Genomic DNA, 26,083 nt, shown 5'->3' with positions numbered 1-26,083 from the left:
TGTCAAATTATTCCATAGCAACAAACCACATTGAAAAAAAAAATAATGTCAATTTCAGGGATTCTCTTGGCAGACTAATACTGTCTATGGCTCGATCACCCGTAATATTCAAAGGAGACTGCCTTGGTAAGATTAGTGCCATGTTAAGACACCACAAAAGCTTAATACTGTATTTCTGCATCTCAAAAATAAAGCACCTAAAACATAAATAAAAATTATTTTTTATTTTTTTAAAATAATGCATTTTTACAGTCTAAAAACAGGCCATGCCTTACTGTCCTGAACATCCAAGGCACAAAACTAATGGGTTATAAAGAGGAAAACACTAAAGAGGCAAAGCTTGCAATTTTTTACTTCATTCTATAGCATGAAGTCTCAAACTCCAGGGATAAACAAAAAGGCTCCTTCATGCTTTTGTATTCTGGTGAGCATACAGATTCCAATAAAAAAATGCTACCCAATGGTGCTATGAAAAAACATAATGAACTGTCAGAGAATAAGGCAAGAGTGTTTGAACAAAAAGAAAAGCTTTTCTCAATTTAAAACGCTTAGTTAGGAACAAGAGTGTGTGAGGAGGAATTATACAATTTGCCAAATGCAAGACATGCATACAATGAAGCCTGACATACTACAATCTCAAAGAGTAATGGAAGAGTAGGTGCCAGTTCCAGAATGCAAAGATAAATACAGATACCCTACATAAAAAAGTTGTTATAAAAATATGGGGAAATATCTAGACCTGGAGTTTGAGACCAGCATTTTAATATATTTATATATACTTTAAAAAAAAAACTTCATAAGACCTTAACATTGGCAGGCACAGAACTTCATATTACACAAAACCAAAGGCTACTTTTGTCCTCTGTGAAACTATACTTCAAAAAAAGACTGTACAATTATATAAAACTTGTGTTTTTACATTAGTTACACAAAACAAATACTTCATTTAGCGTTCCTTCATATAGAGAGAATAAAATGGACTTTGCATATTTCTTCTTAAAACTGGTGACACTGCTGGTGAGTAATACAATGATGTTGCATAATACTATACGGTGTAAAATAAGTATGGCGAGGAAAAATTAATAGGTCAACGAGCTTAAACAAAAAGAGAGAAACCCTTCACAATCCAGTTTGAGCAATGCTCTAATATTTGTAGTAACAGCCGCTTAGAACACACAACTGGGGAAGCATCTGAACCATAAATCTCTCAGACCACCACTGGAGACAATTGGCATCTTCTCTAAGAGGACATCAGGGATGATGCCTGGTGGAGATAGTAAGCAATCACTGTCCTAGAGATCCAGTCATGCAGATTTTTACATGCTTAGTGAAAAACCATTAGGGGAAGGAAAGAGGAAATCAAAAAGACAAGTTCAGCTGAGGTCACAGAAGCTTGATGGAATGGACAAACTGGAATTGTAGTTGTTCTGACAAACATCAGTAACACTGTTCTGTTCGGGAATAACTGGTGACTCAGGTCCACTCATACCTTCATCTCCAAAGTTAGGCTGATGTTCACAGGTACACAGAAAGGTCTGGTCATTCATTAAAGGGCAGGGGTGGATTAAAAAAAAGCTATTTAAAAGGCTAGAATCTCCACTGTGCTGTAGCAGAGCAACTGTGAAGCTGAATAAAGAACTCTGATGTTTATAGCTCACATTCTCAGAATACTCCTCTTTTTCCAAGATCCACTGGTGACAAAGGCCTGGAAAACAATGTGGTAGTGATGTTTTTCAATTAGAACTGCTACAATGGGGTTTTAAGCCTATAGATTCCAAGCTACAGTTGTCAATTTCAACTAATCCAAATGAATGTTAAAATATATAGTTTTAGTATGTTTTTGACCTAAACAGAATGAGTTTAGAGCTTAAAAAGACGATAGGGAGAAAAGCCTCAAGTGCAGGAACAAGGGCTGAATCCTGGAGAGAGAGGAATTTTTGCTGCCATAAATCAATGCAGACTTTAAAACATAACCTGGAAAGATTCAACAATTTAACTGGACATGTGTAGTTATTTTATACAGGCAGTATAAAAAGCACTAAAAAAACAAAACACAGCCAAAAAGATATCTTTAACTAGCAGGGACCGGTTCATTTCTGGCTATATAGAGATATAAGAACAGTGAGATGGGTACAGGCAACATTTCTCTGTATGAATCTGTCATTTGGGGAAATAAATGTCATTATATAATGGCTGCAAATCAAATTAAACTGTCCTGCAAATAAAAGAACTTTAACCAAAACTATTTTTTCTCCATGTTAGAAACGATGACAATTCTGGAGCACACAAGAGTTAACAGTTCTCCGGGGTGTGACACAGCAGAAGCTTTGCCGAGAGCTGGCGAGAGGCTATGTTATTTTCAACAGCAGGCTCCACCTGTTGGTCAATCACTGCACCTGCTACTGAAACCTTGGGAGGTCTGAGTATTCCCAGCTGTCATCTGTTCATCTGGACTGTGACAGAGTATGATTAGTGTTTAAATACATGTCAGGTTAACGCAATGGCTTCATTTCGAAGTGAATGGCCCAACCATGCCGGATCCTTCGCACGGTAGAACCCCACTTCCACTTCCACCCTGCTCCTCTTCCCCCAACCCTCCTGGATCAGACCCATCCGCTGGTGAGCTTGTAGAACATCTCCTCATCCAGGCTCTCGTTCTGATCCTTGGCACGCGTCGAGAGGAAGATGTACCCGCCGATGAACTCGTGCACGACCTTGCAGTCCACCTCCGTGCAGATGAAAGAGAGGCTGGGCTCATCCGCAAACTCCACCGTCACCTGGGGACCAGGAAGAAACCGTTACAACACAGGTGCTCACTGCTCTGACTGACGTCACATCTGAATACAATGACAAAGCAAATGGAATCGCAAAAAAAAAGTGATTCACTACTGTAGATACCCAGATAATTCTAATGATATTTCAGTAATAGTGCTCAGGTACTGACGGCTATGTTCTAAACAGGCAGGTGGTGGAGTTTAGGTTCTGAAGAAAGTTTCATTTACACAGAAATAATATTTCTCCATGAAAAGCTTTTATACAACCAACATTAGCCTCATCAAAGACATCTGGAAAATGTTGACATATGTTTTTACTCATTATAAACAGGATGTGAAGTTTACTTCACTTTAAAAAATCTCCACACTAGCTGACTGAAGCTAAGCTGGTGTGGGCCTGGCCAGTACCTGGATGGGAGGCCTCCTGGGAAAGCTAAGGTTGCTGCTGGAAGAGGTGTTAGTGAAATCACTAGAGAGGCATTCACCCTATGGACTGTGTGGGTCCTAATGCCCCAGTATAGTGACGAGAACATTATACGTTAAAAAAAAGAGGTGCTGTCCTTGTTTGGATGAGACGTAAAACTAAGGCCCTGACACTCCGTGGTCATTAAAAATCCCAGGGAGGTTTTTTTGGGGAAATAGTACAGATGTTATCCCTGGTGCCCTGGCCAAATTTCCCCCTGCCTTTACCACTCATAGCCTCCTAATAATCTATGAACTGGCTTCATCACTCTGTTCTCCTACACAATGATAGGTGGTGTGTGGGGAGCGTAGTGGCGCACTATGGCTGCTGTCACATCATCCAGGTGGGGCTGCACATTGGTGGTGGAGGAGAGTCCCCACGTAAAGCGCTTTGAGTGAAGTGTCCAGAAAAGCACTAAGTATAAGGATTATAATTACTTCAATTACTGGATATTTAGCCATAAGCACCAGTAACATACCATTTTTATCTCCCAGTTAACGTTCCACTGCTTCATGTTGCTGAATCGCCAAGTCTTGATGGCATCTCCCGTGCTCGCATCCATGCGGATCAGCCTGTTGTAGGTAATTCCTATCAGCTCCTCTCTCTTCCCACCCTGGAACCTGAGGCAGTGAGAGATTTCCTTTTAAAGCCTAAACAAAAGCAGCACAAAACTCAAAGCTATTTTATATGAATTGACTCAGACCAACCACCAAAATGTTGTTTGTGCATAAGTTATAATAATAATAATAATAATAATAATAATAAACTATTTTATATAGCGCCTTAAAAGGTGGCTTCTCAAAGCGCTTTACAGGATGACAATATCAATAAATAAGAAGAATACACAAGATAAGACACAATTACAATTACAATAATACAACAATAACAATAGAGGAGACCGTGGAAGGTGGTACTAAGAAGAGCAGAGGGGTGAAGAATGGGACCAGTTAAGAAAAGGCTTTTCTGAAGAAGAAGGTTTTGAGTCTGGATTTGAAGGAGTTTAGAGAAGGTGACTCTCTGATATCCTTGGGCAAAGAGTTCCAGAGCTTGGGGGCATAACAGGAGAAGGCCCTGTCACCCATACAATGTAGACGGGGTTGGGGAACAGTAAGGAGGGCAGAATTTGAAGAGCGGAGGTTGCGAGGTGGGGAGTAGGGTGATAATAGTTCAGACAGGTATTGAGGTGCCAAGCCATGTAGAGCCTTATAGGTGAGCATGAGGATTTTAAAGTCTACGCGGAATTTGACCGGAGCCAGTGCAAGGACTCCAGGATAGGAGTAATGTGAAAACTTGCACTATTACTTGCACTAAAACTATATCAATTCGAGAGAATACAAATATGTTGATCAGCTTTTCAGCCACAGTTAATGATAGCATAGGGCGTAGTCTTGCGATATTTCTAAGGTGAAAAAAAGATGTTTTGACAGTATGCTGCACATGTGGGTCGAATGTTAAGCCAGAATCGAATATAACCCCAAGGTTTTTCAATTTAGATTGAAGCTCAAGTACAGAGCCAACTACAGATAGGGTTACAGGACTGGCTTTACGAAGTTGATGGGGGGGTTCTTCGTAAAGCCAGTTCTTTAGTTCTGAACATCTTAAGTTCTGCAAGATGTTCAGGTAGCATCACATCGCAGTTAAAAACCACCACCAATGTGAGGGTGTTTCTAAAGCATGGGCACCATGCTTGCATACAAGGAGTCTGGCATAGAGCAATCCAACGCGTTGACCTCAGACCGTTCATGTCTTCAGCTCGCGGATGTTCTCTTTACAAACGTACTCTTTCACAAAGCCTCATTTGGCAGAAACTTACTTAGCAAGGAAGTGCGTAATGCCAAATTCGGGAAGCGACTGCCAGGCTTGGATGAATCTCATTTTGGCTTCAATGAGGCTCATCTGGGCAACATTCTGGTGAGCCTCCAGGATCCTGGCAGATATCTGCAAAGGAAGCACAGGCAGCATCACAAACCCCTGCTCCACAGCTGAGGGAACCCCACACAGCCAATTCCAGCAAAGGAGCATCAAAGCTCAACTGTGAGAAAGGTACACCGGTTTTCTCAGGATTGCAGTGCATTCACATGAAGCAGTGTGGTGTCACAATGGGACAAGAAGGAACGGGTCTTTACAATATACCTAGACAGTGGCAATAGCAGGGTACCTATGAAAATACAACGGCCTGGGCGACCAAAAATAAGCACGTGAATCTCATGGTTCCCACACCTTTGTTTCTGAACCCATGGTAAACCACAATGTCGCAGTCCCATTTTTAAATCGTTCAAAAAATACCACAGAAGACTGCAGTTTTGGTCAGTTTACACTGACACCGAGTTCTGTGCAATGACTTAACACTATCTCATTTGAAGTTGCTCAAACTATAAACATTTTAACCCACTAAGCAGGTTTCTGGAACTGCTTCAATGGTGGCTTTTTGACAGTGCCACTTTAATCCGATGACTTCACTTACCAAGTCCCTTATATAGCCTGGCTGAAGATGGCAGGATGAGCAGAAAGGAGGGGAGGAGCAGAAAGAAAGAAAAAAGCAGTGAGAACAAGGCAATCAAGCGGAGAAACTGCTGCAAAACAAATAGCAGAAACAAAACAAGATGTTCAAGCCAGGACTCATGCATTTGATTTCAGCAAGAAAAGGAAGCAGCAAATATAGCCTACTGCGACCAAGCAGATTCCAACATGGCCACAGCCTAACCCACTTAACAGCTCAGAGCAGGACCTTCCCTGGAAATGCACTTGAAATACCCTTTTAACACCCATAACCCATGCTGTGCAAAATCTTTAAGGATGTCGGTACATCCATGTAGTCATTTGGTCCCTGAGACGGTCAGCCATTGAAGGCGCTTACCTGAGAACAGGTTAAGCTATATAATTCAGGCATCATGTGTTCAAACGTGGATCATGTCACCTGCCAAATGTGACCTGAAATCCCCAAGCTTTGGAATAATTGGCCAATAGTGCAGAAGGAAAAGTGGGAATAGATGGACAGGACCCTGGTTTGGTTCCACCCAACACAAGGACCTCTGTGACTTCACAGGCACTTTCAGGGTTGCAGTGATGGATGTGCCTCTCCTCCTATGAGCGCTGAGCCTCCTGTATGGAGCCATGTGATCTGTGATGTGTCAAGAGCTGGATGGCTCGTATGTGGGCAAACTGGAGCAGTCTATCTGAAATTCCTCATTTTCCTGTGTGTGGTTTAAGAGCTCTTTGACGTGAGCCTAGAAAAACCGTGAATTTGTGCAACTGTTTACAATTTGGTGACAGGTTCTGAAAGAATATACAAAATTAAAAAAAGTGTACCATGTTAAAACTGTGAATCAATTGTTTTCTGGGTTAAGATTTTAAAACAAGCAATATATTAAAACAAGGAGCTCCCTGCTAACTTCCAGTATGACTCCATATTGCTTTTTGTCCTGTAGTGAAATATAACACTCCAATCCACAGCTCATTTGATGGTCTAGTTCTTTACAAATCTAATAATTGTGCTTCAGTGTTTTTAGAAAACAACACTAATGTGGACAAAATCAAAAACTTTCTCAGCCTTCAAACCACTTTGGTTAATGTTGTGATGCTATCTTCCAGCAGAGGGCAGTATGAACTAAAGCATCACAGACCTCTTAAATGCACTGCAGTCTGAAGTGGGTATTTAAAAGAAAAGCTGTGAATACCCTATCTAGTTCATAAGGATGTTTGTTTAAGAATGTGATCTCAATGCTCCTGCTTCCTTTCTGGCATTGAAAGTAAAATCAATAGAAGGCAGCAAGAACTAAGTAAATAATAGGACACTTTGCAGGCAGCTGATAGTTGCTGTTCATTTTCCCAGGCTAATTTGAAGAGCCACATTCCAAGAGCAGCTCATTTCCTGATGGCCTCCCACTGCCCCCTTTGCACTCCCCAGCATTCTACGATCTGATGTTTCCAGTGCTTTCATGTCATGGCTGCATGCCCTCTCCAGAAGATCAACTGCAAATAAACCTGGAGCAGTGCCAACTGCATAGTACACTGACTGTACTTTACTCTGTTCTATAGCACTCAAAGGCAGGAAATGGAAAAACAGTCACAATTGTCCATTGGTTTTTTCTCAGATGTTAAGTGCTGACTAATCACTTTCCATTTGTTGCTGTGATATGGACACCAGACCATCAATTTTTTCTTTTGTGCAAAGACTCGGCCATTGTCTGTAAACCCATCACAATCTTCGTAGCAGCAGAAACACTGTTGTCCCACTGACTTACCTTAAGTTTGCTCATTTAAAAACCCCACATTCCATCAACTACCAGTATTAACATCACTCAGAAGCAGTGCATAACAAAATTAAACCTGTTTTTGTCTCTTTGTATAAAGTTTTGTTACGTTAGCCAGCTAAAGGGTTTTGCTTTTGATCTTTGGTTTGACTAGTTGGTAAGTTATTTCCTCCCACAAAATCGGAGACCTTCAAATTTATTCATCTTTAGCTCGTTTCCCCATTTCAGGTTTTGTGAGAATCCTCCATGTTCTGTTGTGTTGGCCTGACAATTTATTATTTTATGCCCTGGTTACAGCTCAAATGCTAAAAACCCTGTTTAAATTTCACTGAAATCCATGCATCAAAAAGAACATTCTAGAAGCTCAATCAGAAATACTTCATCTGAAATAAAATTGAACCTGTCACTCCTATCAGTCGAGCTAAGAAAAAAAAGATCTGACTATATAGGCTTCTGTGTTGATCTCTGTTTTCATATATACCAACAATAACAAACTTTCCATAATTAACTGCTCTTGATCAGCAAGAACTATGCAAAGCTTTCTGACCTGCAGGACACATTAGCCCCATGTCTTGCGTGGGACAAAACAAACCCAGCTGAGTTCTTAGGCACAGTGGGATTCCTCACTCCTCCCAGAAAATGGCATTTTTTGGCACTGCATTCTTTAAGAGGAGAGCCAGATGTTACACATCCAAATATGATGGGGCCGCTGCAGCTGGGAGCCATCAAACAGACTCCAGTGTAAACAACTTCCCGCCTCACAGTCTTCATCGTCATGCTGACCTGCAGTCTTTCTACAGAAAGACTGTGCAGTTACAGCAAGACGTACTTCACTCCTATATAAGGCTGCAGGACTCTGTGACCCTCTGGAGCTGGGGGGAAGAGAGTGGATTTATCATGCCTGTTTAAAAACTCAGTTCTTATGGCAATTCCCCTCACTCTCTTCAAACCTCGGTAGTTTAGGGATACCTGTGCGCCCAAGATCTCGAGCAGCCATGTATGAACGCCTGGTTAGCCAGGGTCACCTCATTGCACCCAGCAACGTTATAGTGGCATCTCCATCCATGATTACCTGCTTGTTCTTGTACTTCTTGAGATAGCGTGGCGACACCAGGCACTCCGGATTGATGTCAGTGTTGATTGGTTCAGCAATCATCTGAGGGTCAGGATTCATATGCTGCATCTTGAGGAAGGACAGGATGTTCTGGACCTCCAGATTGTAAGAGCTGTCTGCCATCGTCTTCCCTTTAGATGCCAGTCGGCAAGCTGCCATCCAGCTGGCGTACTGCTTTTCCTGTCATCAAACAGAACATTGTTTGAAGTTTAAAAACCATTATTCCAAACATTCCCTTCCTCGAGAGATGATGCCCTCATGCAGTTTACCGAAACCAAGTTCACAAGGCCAGGCCATCACTTTGAACTGCAAAATGAACACAAAATTGAATCAAGCAGGCAGCAAGGAGAGTCCAGAACAGCTCCGAGCAGCTCAAGATTACTGAAGTGTTATGCTCACATTGTCACAGCGCAGCCAAATCTCATTCATGCCGTCAGCCACAGGAATCAGCAGCTTAATGTTGAACTTCTGTCCAGAGATGTTGACATCTGGTGTCACCTCACAACCTGGGTAAATAAGGGAGAACTATTAAACAAGGATGAAGTGTAAGAGCTACTGACAGAATTCCACAGATAGCCAGTTAGTCAAGATATTAACCGGTTTTACGAGCAAGAAATGGAGACCAAATGAAGAAGGATGCACTATGATGAAGCCCTAAACAAAACCCACTGCAGAACATATAACCATAAGATGTTTCCATTAATAATTATTGGGGAGAAGCTTATAGATGAGTGGTGTATAAAATTAAGCACATCTACTGACACTTTATATAACCGTCTACTTAAAATGGGAGGAAATGACTTTGGCTGTCCACAAATGTGGATTAGTCTAAAAAAAACAGAAGAACATAAAAAAAGGAAGTCCGACTGTAGATGCAACATGCAGGTTAGTTTAATCATGTAAATTAGCAGATCAAATGAAGGCTGTAATGTGACCTTTTGCACTCACCTTAATGAATTTAATTTAAAATGTGAAAAAATTTGATTAACTAGAGGGGTGGAAACCGCATAGATCTCCTGTTTTTGAAGGTTTTAGACAATCACTCAGTAAGCCAACATGAATGGAGGATTCAAGTTGCGTTATGTGGTTTCTCTACCATGCAAATAAGGTATATTCCACATTTCTGTGCCGTTCTAGATAATCAATATAGATCAATATTAAATTCACCACTCATTTGTGTTACTGCAATAATTCGGCTCATCCACAAGTTGAATGGCTTGGAGTATGTGGATCTCTTGCTGATAAACTGCAAAAGTACAAGGTATTGGCTTCAATACTGCAATCGTGCCAGAAAAACGTGTCTCTTGGGGAAAACATTACTTCTATCTTCACAACTGCAGTAAGAGATGTTAGTACTGAATGCTTGTAAATTCTACTTTAAAAGGAGCAGCTAAATAGGCTTTTTCAGGATAGCTATGCACTTTGAATACAAGGTTTACCGAATACTCTATATAGAGTCCATGGTAGCCAAGTCCTTGAACAGCCCCAAAACAAATTTGCTCTCACCTCTTAGATTCATTTGGTGTGCTGGTGTCCCATGAGCCTCCTCCCTGCTCTTATAACAGGAAATTGTAATGTCCTTAAAAGTGCACCAGTACTGTTTATAGCCTTTTAGTGTCAGCTTCTTTGGTCTGAAACGAAAAAAAAAACCTATTAGGCCACTACAGGAAACTGCTCCTTCAGTTTGAGCCAAGAAAAAGGCACTAAAAAAATCTTCACTAGTTTTTATAGCTCAGGAGATAAATATCTTGAGTCAGCATAGAAATGAAAGGGAACTCACTACTGAGTGGATGCGTAAGCTGGCAGTGAAGAAAATCTTGAAAAGGGAAGAGATCTAATGTTAAAGGAATGTTCCTCAAAATAACTTAAGAGGGAACAATCCCCCTTCCCATTCAACCAGAAACTCCAGTTCCAGTTGTTACCTGACTGAGTACTTGTCTATATCAAAGCTGAAGAGGTCTTGGCCTCTGGTCTCTGGTCTCTTTACTGGTCTTTAAAATCACAAGAGCATGACTCAAATTTCTTATGCTAGATTCATGGCAAACATGTAACAATGGTATAACAACTGCCCAGACTCATAAATGCTGCTCATACTCAATAGGGAATACATAAGTGAGTTCTCTGATTACAATTTGCCTCCACTGGTATTAGTCTGGAAGAGTTTTTATGCGTTTAATTTTTATAATATCTGCCTCCAACAGCTGGCTGCACTTCAAGCCCAGCATATAACTGGTTGCCTGGTTTCTGAAAAAAACATTCATTGAATTAAATTACACCACAGAGAAACCCTAATCAGTTCTGGCCTCTGAAATACTTTTTACTTACTTGAAAACTTTGACATAATCAGCAAGTTCAGGAATAGACGTGATATCTCCCTACAAAATAAAAGGTACATTCAATTAAGCCTTTCAAGAAAATGTCAATCCTTCACACACCATTCATAATGGTAATAATTACACCTTGCAGGAACACAAAATAACACTATTAAGATGTTCTTCCTTCTTGTAGGCATTTGAAGCACCTGAAGAGCACAATTCCTAGCACTAACTTACGTTAGACGCTTATGTCCGTAAGGAGCATGTTTAGGTTTGCTTTGAAACTTTTTTGACAAGAGGGGGATTAAACATTAATCTGTGACTATTATCAAAAATAATTCACAACAAGAAATGCAGATATCATTCATCACCGTAAACGGGGAAAAAAATACTTGAGCATGTTGCCTGTAATGCTGTGTACAGTACAGTAAAATGGAAGCACACGCATCATTGATAAGTCAGTGGTTTCTACAGATATGGCAATATCAAAACTTATATCTCAGGAGGAAAAGTAGTTTCCTGCTCTTGAACCTTTCCCCGAGACGTTCTCTGAAGAGGATCATTGTTCATCAGAAAAAGCGTTATCCAACAATTTTGTATGAATGGAAAGTTTTAGTAATTCAGCAATACCCTGGCTAAAACGCTTTAAGAACAAAGCTCCTTTGTAATAAAATGTGTGTTTTTTTAAATTTCTGAAGGTTTTACGAATTACGTAATAAGATTCAAAATACAATTGTTCAAAATGCGCAATCGGGGAACAAGGTGGGGGCCCTCACCTGGCCCTATCTGCAGTTTTTCACCTGTATTCCCTTTCTCCCTGTTCAATCAGAGATAAAAGACTTTTCTTACCACCATTACATTATGCAAATGGTCTGACTGAGCAAAAGGTGCCGTGAAAATGTAGCTACAAAAAAGTAAACTGCATGAATACAAAATATAAATACGGTTAAGAAGGACAGATGACTGAAGAGGCCGCTTATTTGGATTAGCACAGTTGACCTTAAAAGACTATTTTAAACCAGACTAATGACTTGACTGCCACTAACATGCACATGAATCCATTATGGAGAAAATGGTAAGTGTTTGAGTGGACAGTATGACGCAGCGCCAGTTCCACTCAGCCAGGCACCGATAATGCACAAGGCACTGAGTGTATGCAACCTTAATGTTTTCTAAAAATATCTATGTAGAGTGTATATTTCATGGTGTCTTATGATATTTTACTACTGCACAGCCCTTCTCTGAAGACCTGGAACACATCATATGTTATTTCTGCCTTTGGTAAAGACGTTTCTGATAGCAAAGCGATATCATGGAGCACATCTGCTTCACTGGCTGAAATATTCCTGTACTTCATTTTTCATGGTTACATGTTTGATACTGGAACCCACACAACCTATGCCCTTTAAAGTTAAAACTTAAATATGTATAACAGATGTGATACAGTCCTCTCATAGCGAGGTCATAGCCAGTGTTGGAACGAACAATCGATGTATCTTAATAAAGAAACATTACCAGTGTGTTAGAGGTCTTTCCGCCTTCAAGTGTAATCTCTAGGTCAGACAGGGCTGCGTCAACCTCATCTACTTCTTTCTCACTGTTGTTCATATGGTTGTCTGAAGACATGATGGACAGCTTATTGATGTGGTACTGCAGGGAAGAGGCAGAGCAGAGGTTTTTTTGAGAGGTACCATTTTAGCACTATCCGCAAAAATGTAAAAACTGCAACTAAAGCCTGCCAAACAAACAGCTTTTTAACGTGTTGATTTGATTAAGAAACTTGCCTGAAAACAACCACAATCCCCTGAGAACGCTGAAAGGCGCATTTGAACATTTTTATGCCATATTGTTTTACACAGTTGCATCATTGTGGAGTCTCTGACAATGCCAGTCAGTTTGAGGCATTTCTTCCTTTTAGACATTCAAAAGTAGCAGGACATTTCTCTGACAATCTATTAAAAGAATGCTGTCATACTTCTCCCACCTGAAAAGTCACAGTGGGAACAGAGAGGGGAAGACAGCGGTAAGGCTGAAACCAAGGCTGACTCCCCGGCTGCCTTCTGGTAAAAAAAGCACCTTTACTGCAGTAAATGCCAAGCTAATAGCTATACTTAGCTATGCTGACATTTCCAGGTGAAAGGTGCTCGGATACACATTGCAATGGCAGCTGTACCCAGTGAAACCTAATCCAGATTGTGGCGTTAACTCACAGGAAGCGACAGTCTTCAATGCATTTGTATGCATTAAAGAAAAGAAACAATTTGGGAACTTTAGAAGAAAAAAGGCCACCGAATTAAAAAAAAACCTAAAATCAAACCTTCCTAAGTTCAGAGTTAAATTTGTCCATCCAGTGCGCAATGTAAACACACGCGTACACAAGTGAGGACAGCCAGGCGTCTCGAGGTCTTGTCATTCAGTTTTATGAGCTTCTGAAATAGCACCGCCAAGCCAGCAGGAGCTCAGATCACCAACACTGCAGGAAACTCTGCTTGTTGTCACTTCGTTACAAATGGGACAGGCAGTTAACTGAAATCCCGGCAGTCCCCGAGAAAACCAACAGTACACCAAGATAAACAGTACATAGAGAAAACATTGGCTTTGACATTCCTAGAATGCTAAGCAGATCTGTCTCATTAGCAAGCTCTCCATTCACATTCAGCCTTTGTGCTGCTCCTCACCTGCAAGGCAGCAAACATCATCATCTCCTCCTCAGTGCACTCTATTTCCTCCAGTAGAATAGCCCACTTGGCTTGCTCATAGAGCTGGTTCACACGGATAGCATCATACTGTTGAGGCAAAAGAAATGACCTTTACACCGCGATTCCACCTCGCAGCTGAGAAAACAACTGACACAGGAACATTTACTGCAATCCAGCACTTCCTCTCCTGCATCAAAACTTTAAGCACCTTTTAAACAGTAGATGTTTCCACAGCTTTACCTTGGTTTAGTATTATATGACTAATGGCGTTTCAAAGCATGCTTTGACCAAGTAAACTAGGATTGACCTGAAGTTACAGTAGATGCATGATTTTACACGCTTTAAAAGACTTTGAAGAACAAGGCAAGATTAATGCGCTTTAATTAAGAAGATGAAGATTAAACAACTTCAAATTGAAATTTACTCTAGACCTATGATAGCAAATTTTAAGGGCAGCTTATGGTGGACTAACCAAAATAATGACAATTCAGCAGCTAGTGAACGTGTCAGAAAAGGATTTGTTGCTTGTACCTTGGGATTGAGGTCAAAGAAACTGTGATATTTGAACCGAAGGAGCAGCACCTCATTTTCTTTCACGTCTTGTTCCATCAGAGACCTGGACGAGTCCAGCCACCTTAAAAAAAAAAAATATCAGATTCTCTGCAAACTTTCCAAACTCAAGCAAAACAAAAGATCTTGACCTGGTTTAGATCTTTAATGCGGCCACAGACCCATACTAACCCCTGATTAATCTTTGCCTTGTCCAGGAGGCTCTGAGGCTTGTAAAGCTTGGCAAGGACTTCAGGTGAAGAGATGGGCTGGCTGACAGCAAGGATGCTGGGATTGCCCTCGGACAGAGGGCTGTCTCCAAACCAGGCAGAGGTAGGGGAGAGTGGGCTCCCATCTCGAGAGTCATAGGTGGGCGTCATGGTCTTACTGTATAGTCCAGGGCTAGAGTAGATGCTCCCTAAAAGAGAGGAGAGAAACGTTGTGCAATAAGTGGAGTTTTGCAAATGGAATGAATGAAGTTGAAGCACAGCTCATAAACGCATTGATTCTAGCGTACAACTACAATTCAAACACAAACTGCGCAAATTTTCAGACACGGATTACTCATATTAGACCCTACTTTACAATCAAGATAAATTTAGCAGCAGTCCACCAGTACATCTTCCATGAACTACAGTATTTCTGAAACATGCCGTATATCAAAATAGGGATGTAGACAAAAGGTGGCAGACCCTTCTAATTATTTTCCAAATGGGAATACAGCAGTCAATATTACTAAGGTTAGTCTCGACCCAGCGACAGCAATATAACCAAGTCCAAGGTTTTATGACATATGATGCACCACAAACAATTTTAATTTACTGAACAGTTTAAGCTGTTTACCCACCATTTTAGTCCACAGCAACTCAGTGAATCATTCTAATGTCTTTAGATGTGAAATCAATATACTAATTATGATAAGATGCAGTTGAGGGGGGGAAAGGAAGCAAATTTAGAGAGCTAGAGGGAAAGACTGAGGTTACAAGAACTAGTTTTCTAAACGTTTGGGGAAGGGTTTTGTGAATCCCATGTAAAAAGGAAGGTCAGCTTAAGGTTCTTCAATAAGCTATTAGAAAAAAAAGTCAGAGAAAGCTCAAGACATTTGATGGTTTTAAAGTATTAAACAAAAAAAAGGACAGGGCTAAGAATACAATTATAAACTTAAAACAGAAGAGCACAAACCTAGAAGTTTTGGCCAAACCAAAACCAAGAAGTACCCAACTAAATCAACAATTTTGCACTAATAATTCAAGCAAGTTAAATGCTTAGTTTGACCTGCTATCATTTTAATCTCCCAATTTCCCTTTTGTATCGACCAGACCACCCTTTCTCTGTTGGGGAAGGGCAGTAGAGGAAAAGTCTGGGAAACAGGACACCTTACCTTTGACAGGACCGATGTATATAACCTCAGAAGCTAGAGAAGTGGAAAGGAAGGAAGAAAAAGAAGCGACAGATTAAGAAATTCAAAGACAGAAAAAGTGAAAGAGATGGAAAATCAGACTGATCAGTCATGCAACCAACCTGATGTATACAGGTTACCAATTTGGAAAACAAAAAGATGAAAAGCAGACAGAACAGGAATTAAAAGGGAGAGCAGTTATGTACATTACATACCACTTTCAAGCACCCTAAAGTACATCACAAAGCCCCTTATTCCCTGTACGTGTTGTGTGGAACTCTCAGAAGCATAAGGTGGAAGGTAGGACTACACCCTGGGTGGTATACCAGTCCACTACAGGGTGCATATAAAGGGACAAATTACAGATGCTACTCATCACAAAGCAAACCAGTCCAGAACTGAACCCAGGTCCCAAAGCAGCAACCTCTATACCATAGGGCTGCTCTAACTGCAGTGAAGTATTTCCCAAAAAAGTATTTCAATAGAAAATCAGCAGATTCATTACTGCCATTATTTTGAAAAACCAAAATATGTTTGCCCACAGCAGATGGATCAATCTCTACAGATGAGCTCTGCCCTTTTAACCTATGGCCAGGCTTCATAGACCTTAATTTACAGTAGCTCTGCCTAAATTAATATCCAAATATCCTAAATTAATCCAGACCGGCATTTATGAAACAACCGTGATGAGTGACGGATTTGAAAAAGAAGACAAAAAGTCCTTTCAAGTCCTCAAAATTTGGAAGCTAGGTTTTGCTGCTGAACGGTTATCGTGATCTGGGCTGTATTTTATAGGCAAAGATGTTGCAAAACAGAAAAGTACATTTTCACACCTCCAGATGACACACCCTAGGAAAACTCCCCTGTTGAGCCTTGCTCGTGGGATCAGTGTACAGGGGGCCCCAAGCTGCGCCACAGTGAGAATTCACATTATCCCAACCCCACACTGCTGGAGTCAGGCCAGCACTCTGACCCCACACATCTGGACTGAGGCCAGCTCTCTTCCCCATGATGGGACACAGCTCCCAAAGTACAAATTGAAAACCAGCTGGCAGTTCAATTTACCGCAATGCCATAACAATGCAACTGTTCCCCTCTTCATAAGTTTTCTTGAATATACTAACAAAAGAAGCTTGTGCCACACAAAAAAGGCTACAAAGATATACCTCAAAGCACGCATGTTTCTCTTTAACCTTATACCAGCTTGCTCAAATCAGACTTTACCTTATAAATGCATGTTGGTTGTAACAGGAGGTCTATCATAAATTGCGTCCATACGGCATACCAAGAATTCCAAACAAATTAACATTTCAGATAAAAACCTAAAATTGGTAAAGATTCAACAATCTTTTTTTTTTTATATTTTAACATTTGACCTCCACCACCACAAATTAAGGTGTAATGGAACTAACATGACTTAAAATGAAATTAATGAACAAAAACAAGAGCTGAATTCTTGGAAGTGTTTGGCTTCGTCTGTCATTTCTCCCCACCATCTCTTACACCCTGAGGCAACAGGAATATCCAAAGTGGATGTTTGTTTGGCTCCGGATGGAAGGGAGGGGGTTGCATGTGACAATGAGACTGTTCAAGACGATTTAATGTTTATCGAGGTTCAAATACGAGCAGGTTTGGAATGCGTTTAGAATCAGTTTACTTCATCACCACTGAGCAGGGTGTAACTAAAACGGCAAACTGGTAAGAACTTTTAAAGTACTGAACAAAGAAGAGTAAGAAGTGAAATATAATTCAGTCAAAATACTGCATTCAATACCCATACCTTTGACGAGGTACCTGCTAAAGTTTTTAATTTAAAATGGAAGCATCATCTTTGGTGACAGAATTTAAAATCTTAATATGGACTCAGAACAATATTTCAACATTCATTTAGACAACCCAAGAAACATATCTTCAGAGGAACGCATTGGTCATCTTGCCTACTACATCTAACTGTGACCCAAGGAAAAAAGCACCTCTAAATTTGCAATAGTCTGGTACAAATAGCTGCCAAGCAAAATGGGGATAGCTATAAGACATCTGAGAGTACTCTAAGCACAGATGCATCTCTGCTGCCTTCAGAAAAACAGATACTAGCACGTGAGAGAAATGTCCTAAAAACAGATGTGTGTACCTGATCCTGGAGTTATGAGTGGCCCCTCCAGCTCTAGTGTATCCTCTTCAGCGTCCTCCAGCTTTTTCTTCTTCTTTTTCGGGTCCCTTGGTTTCCTTAGGAGAGAGAGCTCTTCGGGATGGCGAATATCTGAGTGGGGAAGAGAAGGCGGCCCATCAGTACTGTGAACAGAATCGGTCACACTGGCAAAAGCAAATAGCAAATTGCACAGAGGTTATATGCCGTTCTCTGAGAAAGCCAGGAAGGATGAATAAGATTTTAAAGCAAGTATACGGAAAACCTACAATTCACAATTGTGTACTAAAGTGATTTAATTTATAAATAGTTTAATTCTTTTTGATTAAAAAAATGGATTCATCAGGCACGGCCCCACTGCACATAAATCTGTGTGAAAGGGTTAGAGGGGGAAACAATTGGAAACAGCTGTGCATGTGGGACGGAAAATCTTGTGGTTCTCAGGGCCCCCAACAACCCTCTTCCAAACAGAGTCTTCAACATCCTCCATTCAGAGCGCCACCTGAAAACAAGACGTGCACACATGCACATACAAGCTCTGATGCGTTCACTTCTAGGCAGACTTACTGTACAAGGACTAACATTCCAGCAGGGAAGCAGGGTTTAGTGGCTTGTATGACTCAGTACCCACAGTTCTTGTCCTATAAATGGTAACTCCTACAGAAAAAACAGCCAGAGCCCAAGATTCTGGCAAATCCCAATGTTTTTATATACTGCAGCCCGTACACTGGGATGCTGAAAGCTGTATATCTACGAGTTCCAAAACGTCTTTACACATCAGTGTAAAAGGTCTAAACTTAGGTACAACAGTCACATGAAATAGTTTATAAGATACGTTCAATTCCCAATTTAAAAAGTTAATTAGCAGCACAGACTCGCTCACTCTTTCAGTGACCTTTAAAAGCAATGGCCACCCCGAAAACCGTGTGGTACGTAACTTTGTATTTTTGAGGTACTGTACATCACATTGACCACATTTTAGATAGAAATTTATAATTTGCCACACAGGAGCACATACTGAAGGGATAAATGTGTTCAGCCTTTAAAGAACATATTTCAATGCAATTAAACACAAACCCTTCATCTGCTTCAACAAATTAAGTACTTAAGTAAACATGGTAAGTGTTTAAATTAAGCTCAAACACCTGTAAAAAAAGGTTTGTGATCTGTGGGCTCTTAAATTAGAACTCAATTTTCGCCAATTTTTCCTCCCCCACTGGATGCATTAGAAGGCACTTCATGTAACACGTACAATTTAATTTAAGGACATTTTGGACAAGCCTTGCTAGTGTTTGGAACAATAAACCATGAAATGTCAAACATCATGCAATCAGATCTTCAGAAATTCCAGGCAGCGCCTTCCAAAAGTGAAGCCTCATCTCTCTCCTTAGTCCTTAAAAGAGCCTGGTTGACTTTTGACTTTTTTTTAAAATGTGCAACTATCCACTCCACACTGCTCTCAATCTGGATCCTGAAGCATGAAATGGGATTCTCATTTTTCCCAGAAATGGAGGAGGATAAAGAGAGAGAAGGAGAGAATAAGAGCTTGCTTCTTGTGTTGGCGAGGACAGCTTGTTTAGTTTGTGTTACTAAAGCAAAAGCATTCCAGGGGTTTTAAGGACTACCAGATGGCAGCTTGTTCCCTCCTTACAGCAGCACAACACTCTGTCCTTATACAGCAATAAGAGCAGCGGGCCTGCACACACCCTTAACGCACTTGGGAGGAGGGGCTTTGCTCTACTGTAGCACAGGGCCACAGAGGACAGGAGTAGAAGAGAGAGAAACCGTGGCTGACTGAGTATGCCACTTGCAAAGTCTCGGGAATCTGTTTAAAAAAAATAGCTGATCTGCTTAAAAATGACAATGGACTGCCAAAGCTCTTCTTTTCTGTCAATTTCTGGTGCTGCTAGTGCTATTTGAGCAGATGAAAACTACAAATTCTTTTCATTAATCACATGAAAGGACTGCAAAGAAAAACGCAAGAAATGAGAAGAATGTAGCTTATGGCAGAGGCGGCCAATACCGGAAAGATCAGAGGCGAAATATACATTGCAGGTGGGGCAGCTGGAATATTACAAGAGTGGGGGAAAAAAAACAAGACATTGATATCCTATCCCTAGGCTACGAAGACCAACATCTGTGGATATAGTTATTAAATTAGGATGTAGCAGTCAGGGAGAGTGTGCTTCTCATCAATAAATCAAATATTTTTACTTTCAATTTCAGGGGGTGAAAAAAAATAACTGTAGCACAATGCATCAAAGAAAATACGTTCAAGCCTGTGATTGCCAGCTAAGATTTGAAAAGCAGTCTGTGAGCCAGTCACAAAATAATTTATACATCTCTGCATCAGGTCTTGGTGTGCAGTTAAAAGTGCTGTGAGTTTTAATCAGAGCCTTAAAAGTGGCCTTGTTTTTGTTGCAATATGCTTCCCAAAGCTCATGCTGGGCAATCAGCATGTCTCAAAGGTTCTTAGACAGAGGAGAGATTATGGGTAGAAAAAAAAACATTTTGTTAGGGGGTACAGAACAACTTATTTCCACCCTGAAACCTTGAAGTGGTTACTGTGGAAGAGTAAAGTTTTTATTAAATAAAAATCTTAGAAAAGGCCAATTATTTTTATACTGTACCATCCCAACACGGGATTGCCAAGTGTATGTTCTGGCTCGTAGCTACAAACCCCACCACCATGCACATGGGAGAATAAGGAAGCATAGGCCTTCAAATCATTTAACTCTGAATGTGACAGAAAGAACAGCTCTGTCCTGTCTGGGGTAGAAGCGAGTCTACACAAGGACCTGGGAGGCTGGAGAGTCAAGGTCATGGAGATCCTTGGTCAGTTAAGCCCAAGCCTCCTCTGTTTCTCAAGATGGTAGAGAGCTTTTAATGCCATCGGAGACTTGGAAGCAACTACTGTTTCTACACTTCTCTCGGGTCAAACAAGAATGGTAGCAGAGGAAATGCATATTACAGGCTATATTGTACCACCACTGACTTATGTGGCAAATGTTGAAAAGAGAAGGATTATCTCAGCTCTGTTACAAAACTGTGGCAGTGGACAGGACATGGCATGCTAGGACCACCCACACGCACTCAATGCTGTGAAGGCTAGTTTATGTAACCTTACAGGCCTTCTTGGCAACACCTGTATCTGTACCTAATTGTTTCATTCTCTGACTGCTGTCGTTTCATTATTTTATTCTAAGTATTTATTGAGGTGATCAAAATTTTAAATGAAAAAGTTTCCACAATGTCAAAAAGATGTGCCCAAGACAAAATGCTGTCCTAGTTTAGTCAAACTATGTAAACATCAATGACATTAGCACAGCCAAATGCCCAAGCAGTCATAAATGCCCCAAAGCAGTGTTTGCTTTTAAAAAAAACTGCACATGCAGAAGCCACAAGTCATGCACGAGTAATTCCCTTGATCTAGTTTTTAATAAACTAGAGTCGCACGCAACTCAAAACATCCATGGCTTGAAAAGTAAGTGACAGTCAAGGACTCTTCACCCACATCAGAAGTGACACAGCACTGTAATTAACTTCTTGGAGCGCACTGAAAAATGTTCCATATCTTCAGATATTTTTTAAGAGGTCATTGCAAAGATAAAAAATGATATTGCTTGTCTTTGAAATCATAGAACAGTGTAAAAAAATGAAATAATCCAAATAATATGCTAAAGAAGCTTGTGCAGTAGTTACAAAGCAATAGCTAAAAGGGCAGAACCCTTGAGCACACTACTAGGTTGCTGGTACTGAGCAAAATCAACATCCTGAGAAAGTTCAAGATATTAAAAACAGCAAATGCCACGAACACAAGCATTTATTGTGGGAAGCAACAACCACAGACACGTATGCAATTCATAATTCCTTCACAGCCTACATTTAATTCATAAAAGCAGACAGTCCTTAGCAACTCATAAACAAGCCCCCACATTTTGGGCATCTGACTATCTTCTGAAGCCACCAACTCTACTGAACACCATTTCCACCCTTCAGTCCACACAAGGGAAACAAGCTTTGTACATTTGGCATAATGTAACTACTCAAACCTCATTGCTATTATGTGCTAAATAGAAAAGGCCAGTCTCCTTGCCTTACCAGTGAGCACTATCAAGTGTTAGTCTGAAAACACAAGTACTAATCAGGGAACTTAAACTCTGTAGAAAGAATGACAATTCTTAAGCTATGCAGCTTCACATGTGCGATATTACGATGTTATATAGAACATCTTTTGAGCCCCCAAAAACAGTATTTTCCTACATGGTCTTCATTTCTCTAAACACCACTTAAACGGTTGGTTTTTTGTAAGTAATAAGTCTACATACAGCACAGATGTATTTGTGGACTAGAATGTTTTTTTTTACTAATGCCTTGTTACTAGAATCCAGACAGGTGAAAGTGTAATGCCACATCAACTGCACTTTGTACCTCTTGACAAGTCCAAACTCTCCACTTTTCAAACGCAAGACCTATCATTTTAGTAATGTTTTTATTTTGAAAAATAGTCTTTTGGTTTCACCAAGTGAATTTACTGTACTTCTACTATCACTGCTTGTTTTGTGTACTACTGTAAAACAATGGCAATACATTTTCGTGAACCAGTCAAAATAAAACTATTTCAGTATATACCAAGACTAGGGTTCCCTAAGTGTTGGTGAACAAGTGTCTGATTGGTGTGAAATTTCAATAACATGGCAAGGTTCATGACAACACTGGTGTCAGCTGAACTCATTCTGCAATTTTGCAAGGGATTGCCTAAAGATTTAGATTGATTTCTTCACTAATACTATTCTGACAGTTACTTATTTATGTTAACAATACTTATACAGAGGATCACGGGTTAAATTTATTAAAACTGAAAATATCAAACTCCTGTATACAAATCTATCCTTGCATTTTGGAATAACGTATCAAAGATCATCTGGACTGTACCAGCACCAGAAGAGGCTATCGCATGACCAAATTATTTGACTGAAACACAGGTCCCTTTCCAGAGAAAATCGATCATTCAGCAGAGGAAAAAATAAATCTTGATTTCAGACTGAAGGCTTATTGTCTCTCCCGCAGCTGCTAAAACACTGCAAAGAGTATTCAGCTCCGTCTGGAACTGCTGCCAATCAGTCTGGATGAAAAGCGGCCCTGTTTTTATTTTATATTTCAAGTTCAGTTAGGGGAAAAAGCAAACTGTCTAAAAAATCTAATTGAATTTGATGTTCTAAAAAAATCTTTAAAGCACAATATTGAGAAAAATCCATACTTTAACTCAGGGAAAAAAAAACACATATCCTTGTAGCACTGTCACATATCTAAAAAAAGATCAGCAAACAGATCAATGAGAATTAACATTGATTTCTTAGGGTTTTTTCACCCTTAAGAGCTAATCAGTAAAGAATTTACCAAAGCCAATACTCGGCACCTTATAAGTACTACAAAACTATAGCAGGTTCTAAAACAAAGTTCAAAAGTAAAAATGTTGACTCCAGTACCACTAAATCACCCACTGACAATCTGGCATGCGCCAAGTCAGCCAAGAGCAATTTGTACCAAATTTCTCTGAAACTTAAATGGATTTATTAGTGCAGTGGTAAAAGCAGTCATGCAGCTGCTTGAAATGCTACTTTCAGCTCTTGTCAAGCCTGCTAACTGCATTATATTTAGGTGAGGGGATCTTTGCATCTTATTCCTTTACTTCAGGAAATTAATTTGGACTTGAATGATGTTTTTTCTTTTGCACAGGTTTAAAAAAAAGCAAAAGAAAAAAAAAATAACCTGTAAAGGTTTTTGTCCTTTTGTCAGGCTAACATTAAATGAGTCTTAAGGATGGCTAGGGCACATCTTGAATTTATGGCTTTTCTACCTGACAACTGAGGCAGCTGTAAAGGTCAGGTGTCCGTAAGACTACTGGTTTAGAGTTACCGGAGTCTTACATAAGAACATGCATACAGATTACAGACCACCAAACTCTGTATCTGACTGCTAACAGCTACAAGCTTGAAGGACTGAGAAGAAATGCAAGCTTTCAGCTTTATGAGGAAAACAAGGCTAACATGTGGTATATTTAGTTACACCGGCTTTCTTGCGAAGCTCAATAAGTTCCTGCATAAATCTGCCCAAGAGTCTGTCAAGGCTACATCGATAGCACAAAACATGGAACACTCAACAGAAGCTCTCAGCTCCATTGCTACATAGCTGGCTCCTCATTTAAAGAGCAAGGGCACATTTTCAAGGTTGCCAACACAGCCTTTACATATTGTATATAAAAACATTATAAACATCGAGAACTCCATACGAGAATCTGAAAGGGTATGGTGTTGGTTTACTTAATGCAATTTTCACTACCTCAACAACCCAGATTTGAAACGCAAAACCTCAAAATTAGAAAGGAGTTTTGTAACATATACTTAGCAGCCAGCCCCAGAAAAAAACAACTGGTTTCTGCTTGAAAGGAAATCCAAAATTCAAGTGTGCCAAATGTCAAGTCAGTGAAAAAAATTAATTTGCAGATAAACATTCAATAAATAAAGAGCAGCCTTTGTACATACATACTTTAAAAGCCACCAATTCAGAATGCACAAATAGCTTGGTCTGAATTCTGAGAAAATCTAATAGAGAACATGGTGCGATTTCTTTTTTCCTGTATAAATCACCGTTCACTGGTCATTCCACCTGATTATTAAATCAGACAGAGGGATGAATGGTGTCTGAAATGATGCTAACAGCTAGCAGCATGGAAACAATATGACTATGACACACTTGTTATTTGATCAATTTCTGAATTAGCCCAAGTCAGGAAAGGTCTGAAAAGACAGAGTCAGCCAAGGCTACAGTCCATGCCTCAAGACCTCTGACCTTACAATCCAAGTTCAACAGTCTGTGCAGGATATTAGTTTTGCAATCCACTGAACACCAAACCCTGAGCAAAAAATGGCTACAAAAGCACGTGACTTACTGAAGGTCTTGCAAATGTCAGACACGGCCTTGAAGACTCGGTCGGAGAAGTTGACCTTGACCTTCATGTGCTTCATGTTGGGGAGCTGAAGGCGCAGGATCTTGTGCTGGGGGGTGAAGAGCAGCCGCGCGTCCGCCTGGATCCCATACTTGTCCAACGTCCAGTGGGTCTTCAAAAGCCAAGTCTTCTTTTTCTCCCACCACAGGGCGTGGTCTGACCAGTCCTTCTTCACATCTGCAGCCAATGAGAGATCACGTTGGACATGGGAATCCACAGTGCATACAATTTCTTATATCCATAAGCAACCTTTTACAACATTATTCCAATTCAGGTTTTATATATTGCATAACACAGAGGCATAATGACTGCACCCTGGATTGAACAACTGCTTGTTTCACAGATCAAGAAAAAAAGCAAAATATTTTAAAGGCCCTTAAAGCCGAATACCAGCAAAGACCGAAACTTTGTACATACACATTTAAGACTACCATACAGATAGACACATTTGCTAAAAGTATAAAGTGACAGGTCACATGACCAACAACACGCATACCAGAAAAGCCAGTCGAGCCACGGACAGACTGTTCAGACCGAGTTTGACAGGGAGGGCCTCATGTTTACAGGACAATGGTGAAAGTAAATGACAGAATACAGACAGAGCGAGAGGAGCGCTTTAAACCAAATTGTTCAGCTTGCACTACCTAGAGTATCAAGTTCAGTACTTTGTTCTCAAATCGAGTTTTAACCATTCAACACTAATCCAGTCCTTTTTTATTGTCACCTCAGGACTACAATGATGGGAAACTTAAGTAACTGGCTGAAGCAGCAGCTTCTTTGAAACTTTGTTTAAAGGTTTCCCAACTGAGAGATTAACAGAACTTGAAGCAGCCAGTTTACTGCAATCTTTAAACAAAACTAGCAAAAAAATTGGGTGTTGGGTTTCAAGTAGTGAACCAACTCTTAAGATTGGATTTACAATTGGAAAGTTCAGTTTTATATAAACCAAGCACAGTACACAGTATTTTTTTTTATGAAAACAGCAGGAGGAATGCCAAGTTTCTGGATCTGATGAATGCGCCTTTCCCCAGCAAAAATGAAGAGTGTAGTTTGTGGGGGAGTTGGGATTTGTGGCTGTCTAATGTATTCGGTATCCGTTTAGTTATGATGGAGACTATCCGCCTCAGAGGCACAGTGGCCCTGCAACTGGAGAAAACGTCTTGCTCAGGGGGCCATCAATAAACAATAAAAGATGTCGGGATTAGTCAAACCTTTACGCAGCGTCTTTTCCAGTTTCCTCTGTGGTGATGTCAGCCTGCAGGCATGTGGCCAGAGCAAAAGAGACGAACACTTCCACTGGTGTCCAGTTACATATCCTACCAAGCGCCAGTATGTTCTGAACTACACTCCCACCCACCCTGA

General features: G+C 40.4%; 1 protein-coding gene across 4 annotated transcripts in view; it reads right to left on the bottom strand.

Moving 5' to 3' along the window:
• Positions 1 to 205: 205 nt before the first annotated feature.
• Positions 206 to 26,083, bottom strand: part of fermt2 (FERM domain containing kindlin 2) — a 40,763-nt gene continuing 14,885 nt past the window's right edge. Inside the window, exons 3-17 of one of the 4 annotated variants that reach the window (XM_088925316.1) lie at positions 24,665 to 24,898; positions 17,698 to 17,826; positions 15,549 to 15,581; positions 14,360 to 14,585; positions 14,150 to 14,252; positions 13,598 to 13,705; positions 12,435 to 12,569; positions 10,930 to 10,979; positions 10,111 to 10,235; positions 9,004 to 9,110; positions 8,563 to 8,784; positions 5,702 to 5,722; positions 5,051 to 5,175; positions 3,716 to 3,857; positions 206 to 2,777 (exon numbers count right to left, since the gene is read on the bottom strand). In XM_088925316.1, coding sequence (XP_088781442.1) covers positions 2,604 to 2,777; positions 3,716 to 3,857; positions 5,051 to 5,175; positions 5,702 to 5,722; positions 8,563 to 8,784; positions 9,004 to 9,110; positions 10,111 to 10,235; positions 10,930 to 10,979; positions 12,435 to 12,569; positions 13,598 to 13,705; positions 14,150 to 14,252; positions 14,360 to 14,585; positions 15,549 to 15,581; positions 17,698 to 17,826; positions 24,665 to 24,898 — 1,934 coding nt within the window. In that variant the 3' untranslated portion in view covers positions 206 to 2,603. The remainder of the gene's footprint in view (positions 2,778 to 3,715; positions 3,858 to 5,050; positions 5,176 to 5,701; positions 5,723 to 8,562; positions 8,785 to 9,003; positions 9,111 to 10,110; positions 10,236 to 10,929; positions 10,980 to 12,434; positions 12,570 to 13,597; positions 13,706 to 14,149; positions 14,253 to 14,359; positions 14,586 to 15,548; positions 15,582 to 17,697; positions 17,827 to 24,664; positions 24,899 to 26,083) is intronic. The other 3 variants (XM_088925318.1, XM_088925317.1, XM_088925319.1) reach the window with 3 other exon arrangements.

Source organism: Atractosteus spatula, chromosome 9 (genome assembly GCF_055471065.1).
Source record: "Atractosteus spatula isolate fAtrSpa1 chromosome 9, fAtrSpa1.hap1, whole genome shotgun sequence".
Taxonomy (NCBI): Eukaryota; Metazoa; Chordata; class Actinopteri; order Semionotiformes; family Lepisosteidae; genus Atractosteus; species Atractosteus spatula.
The sequence above is the reverse complement of the archived record's forward strand: the minus strand, read 5'-3'. Positions and strand labels throughout refer to the sequence as shown.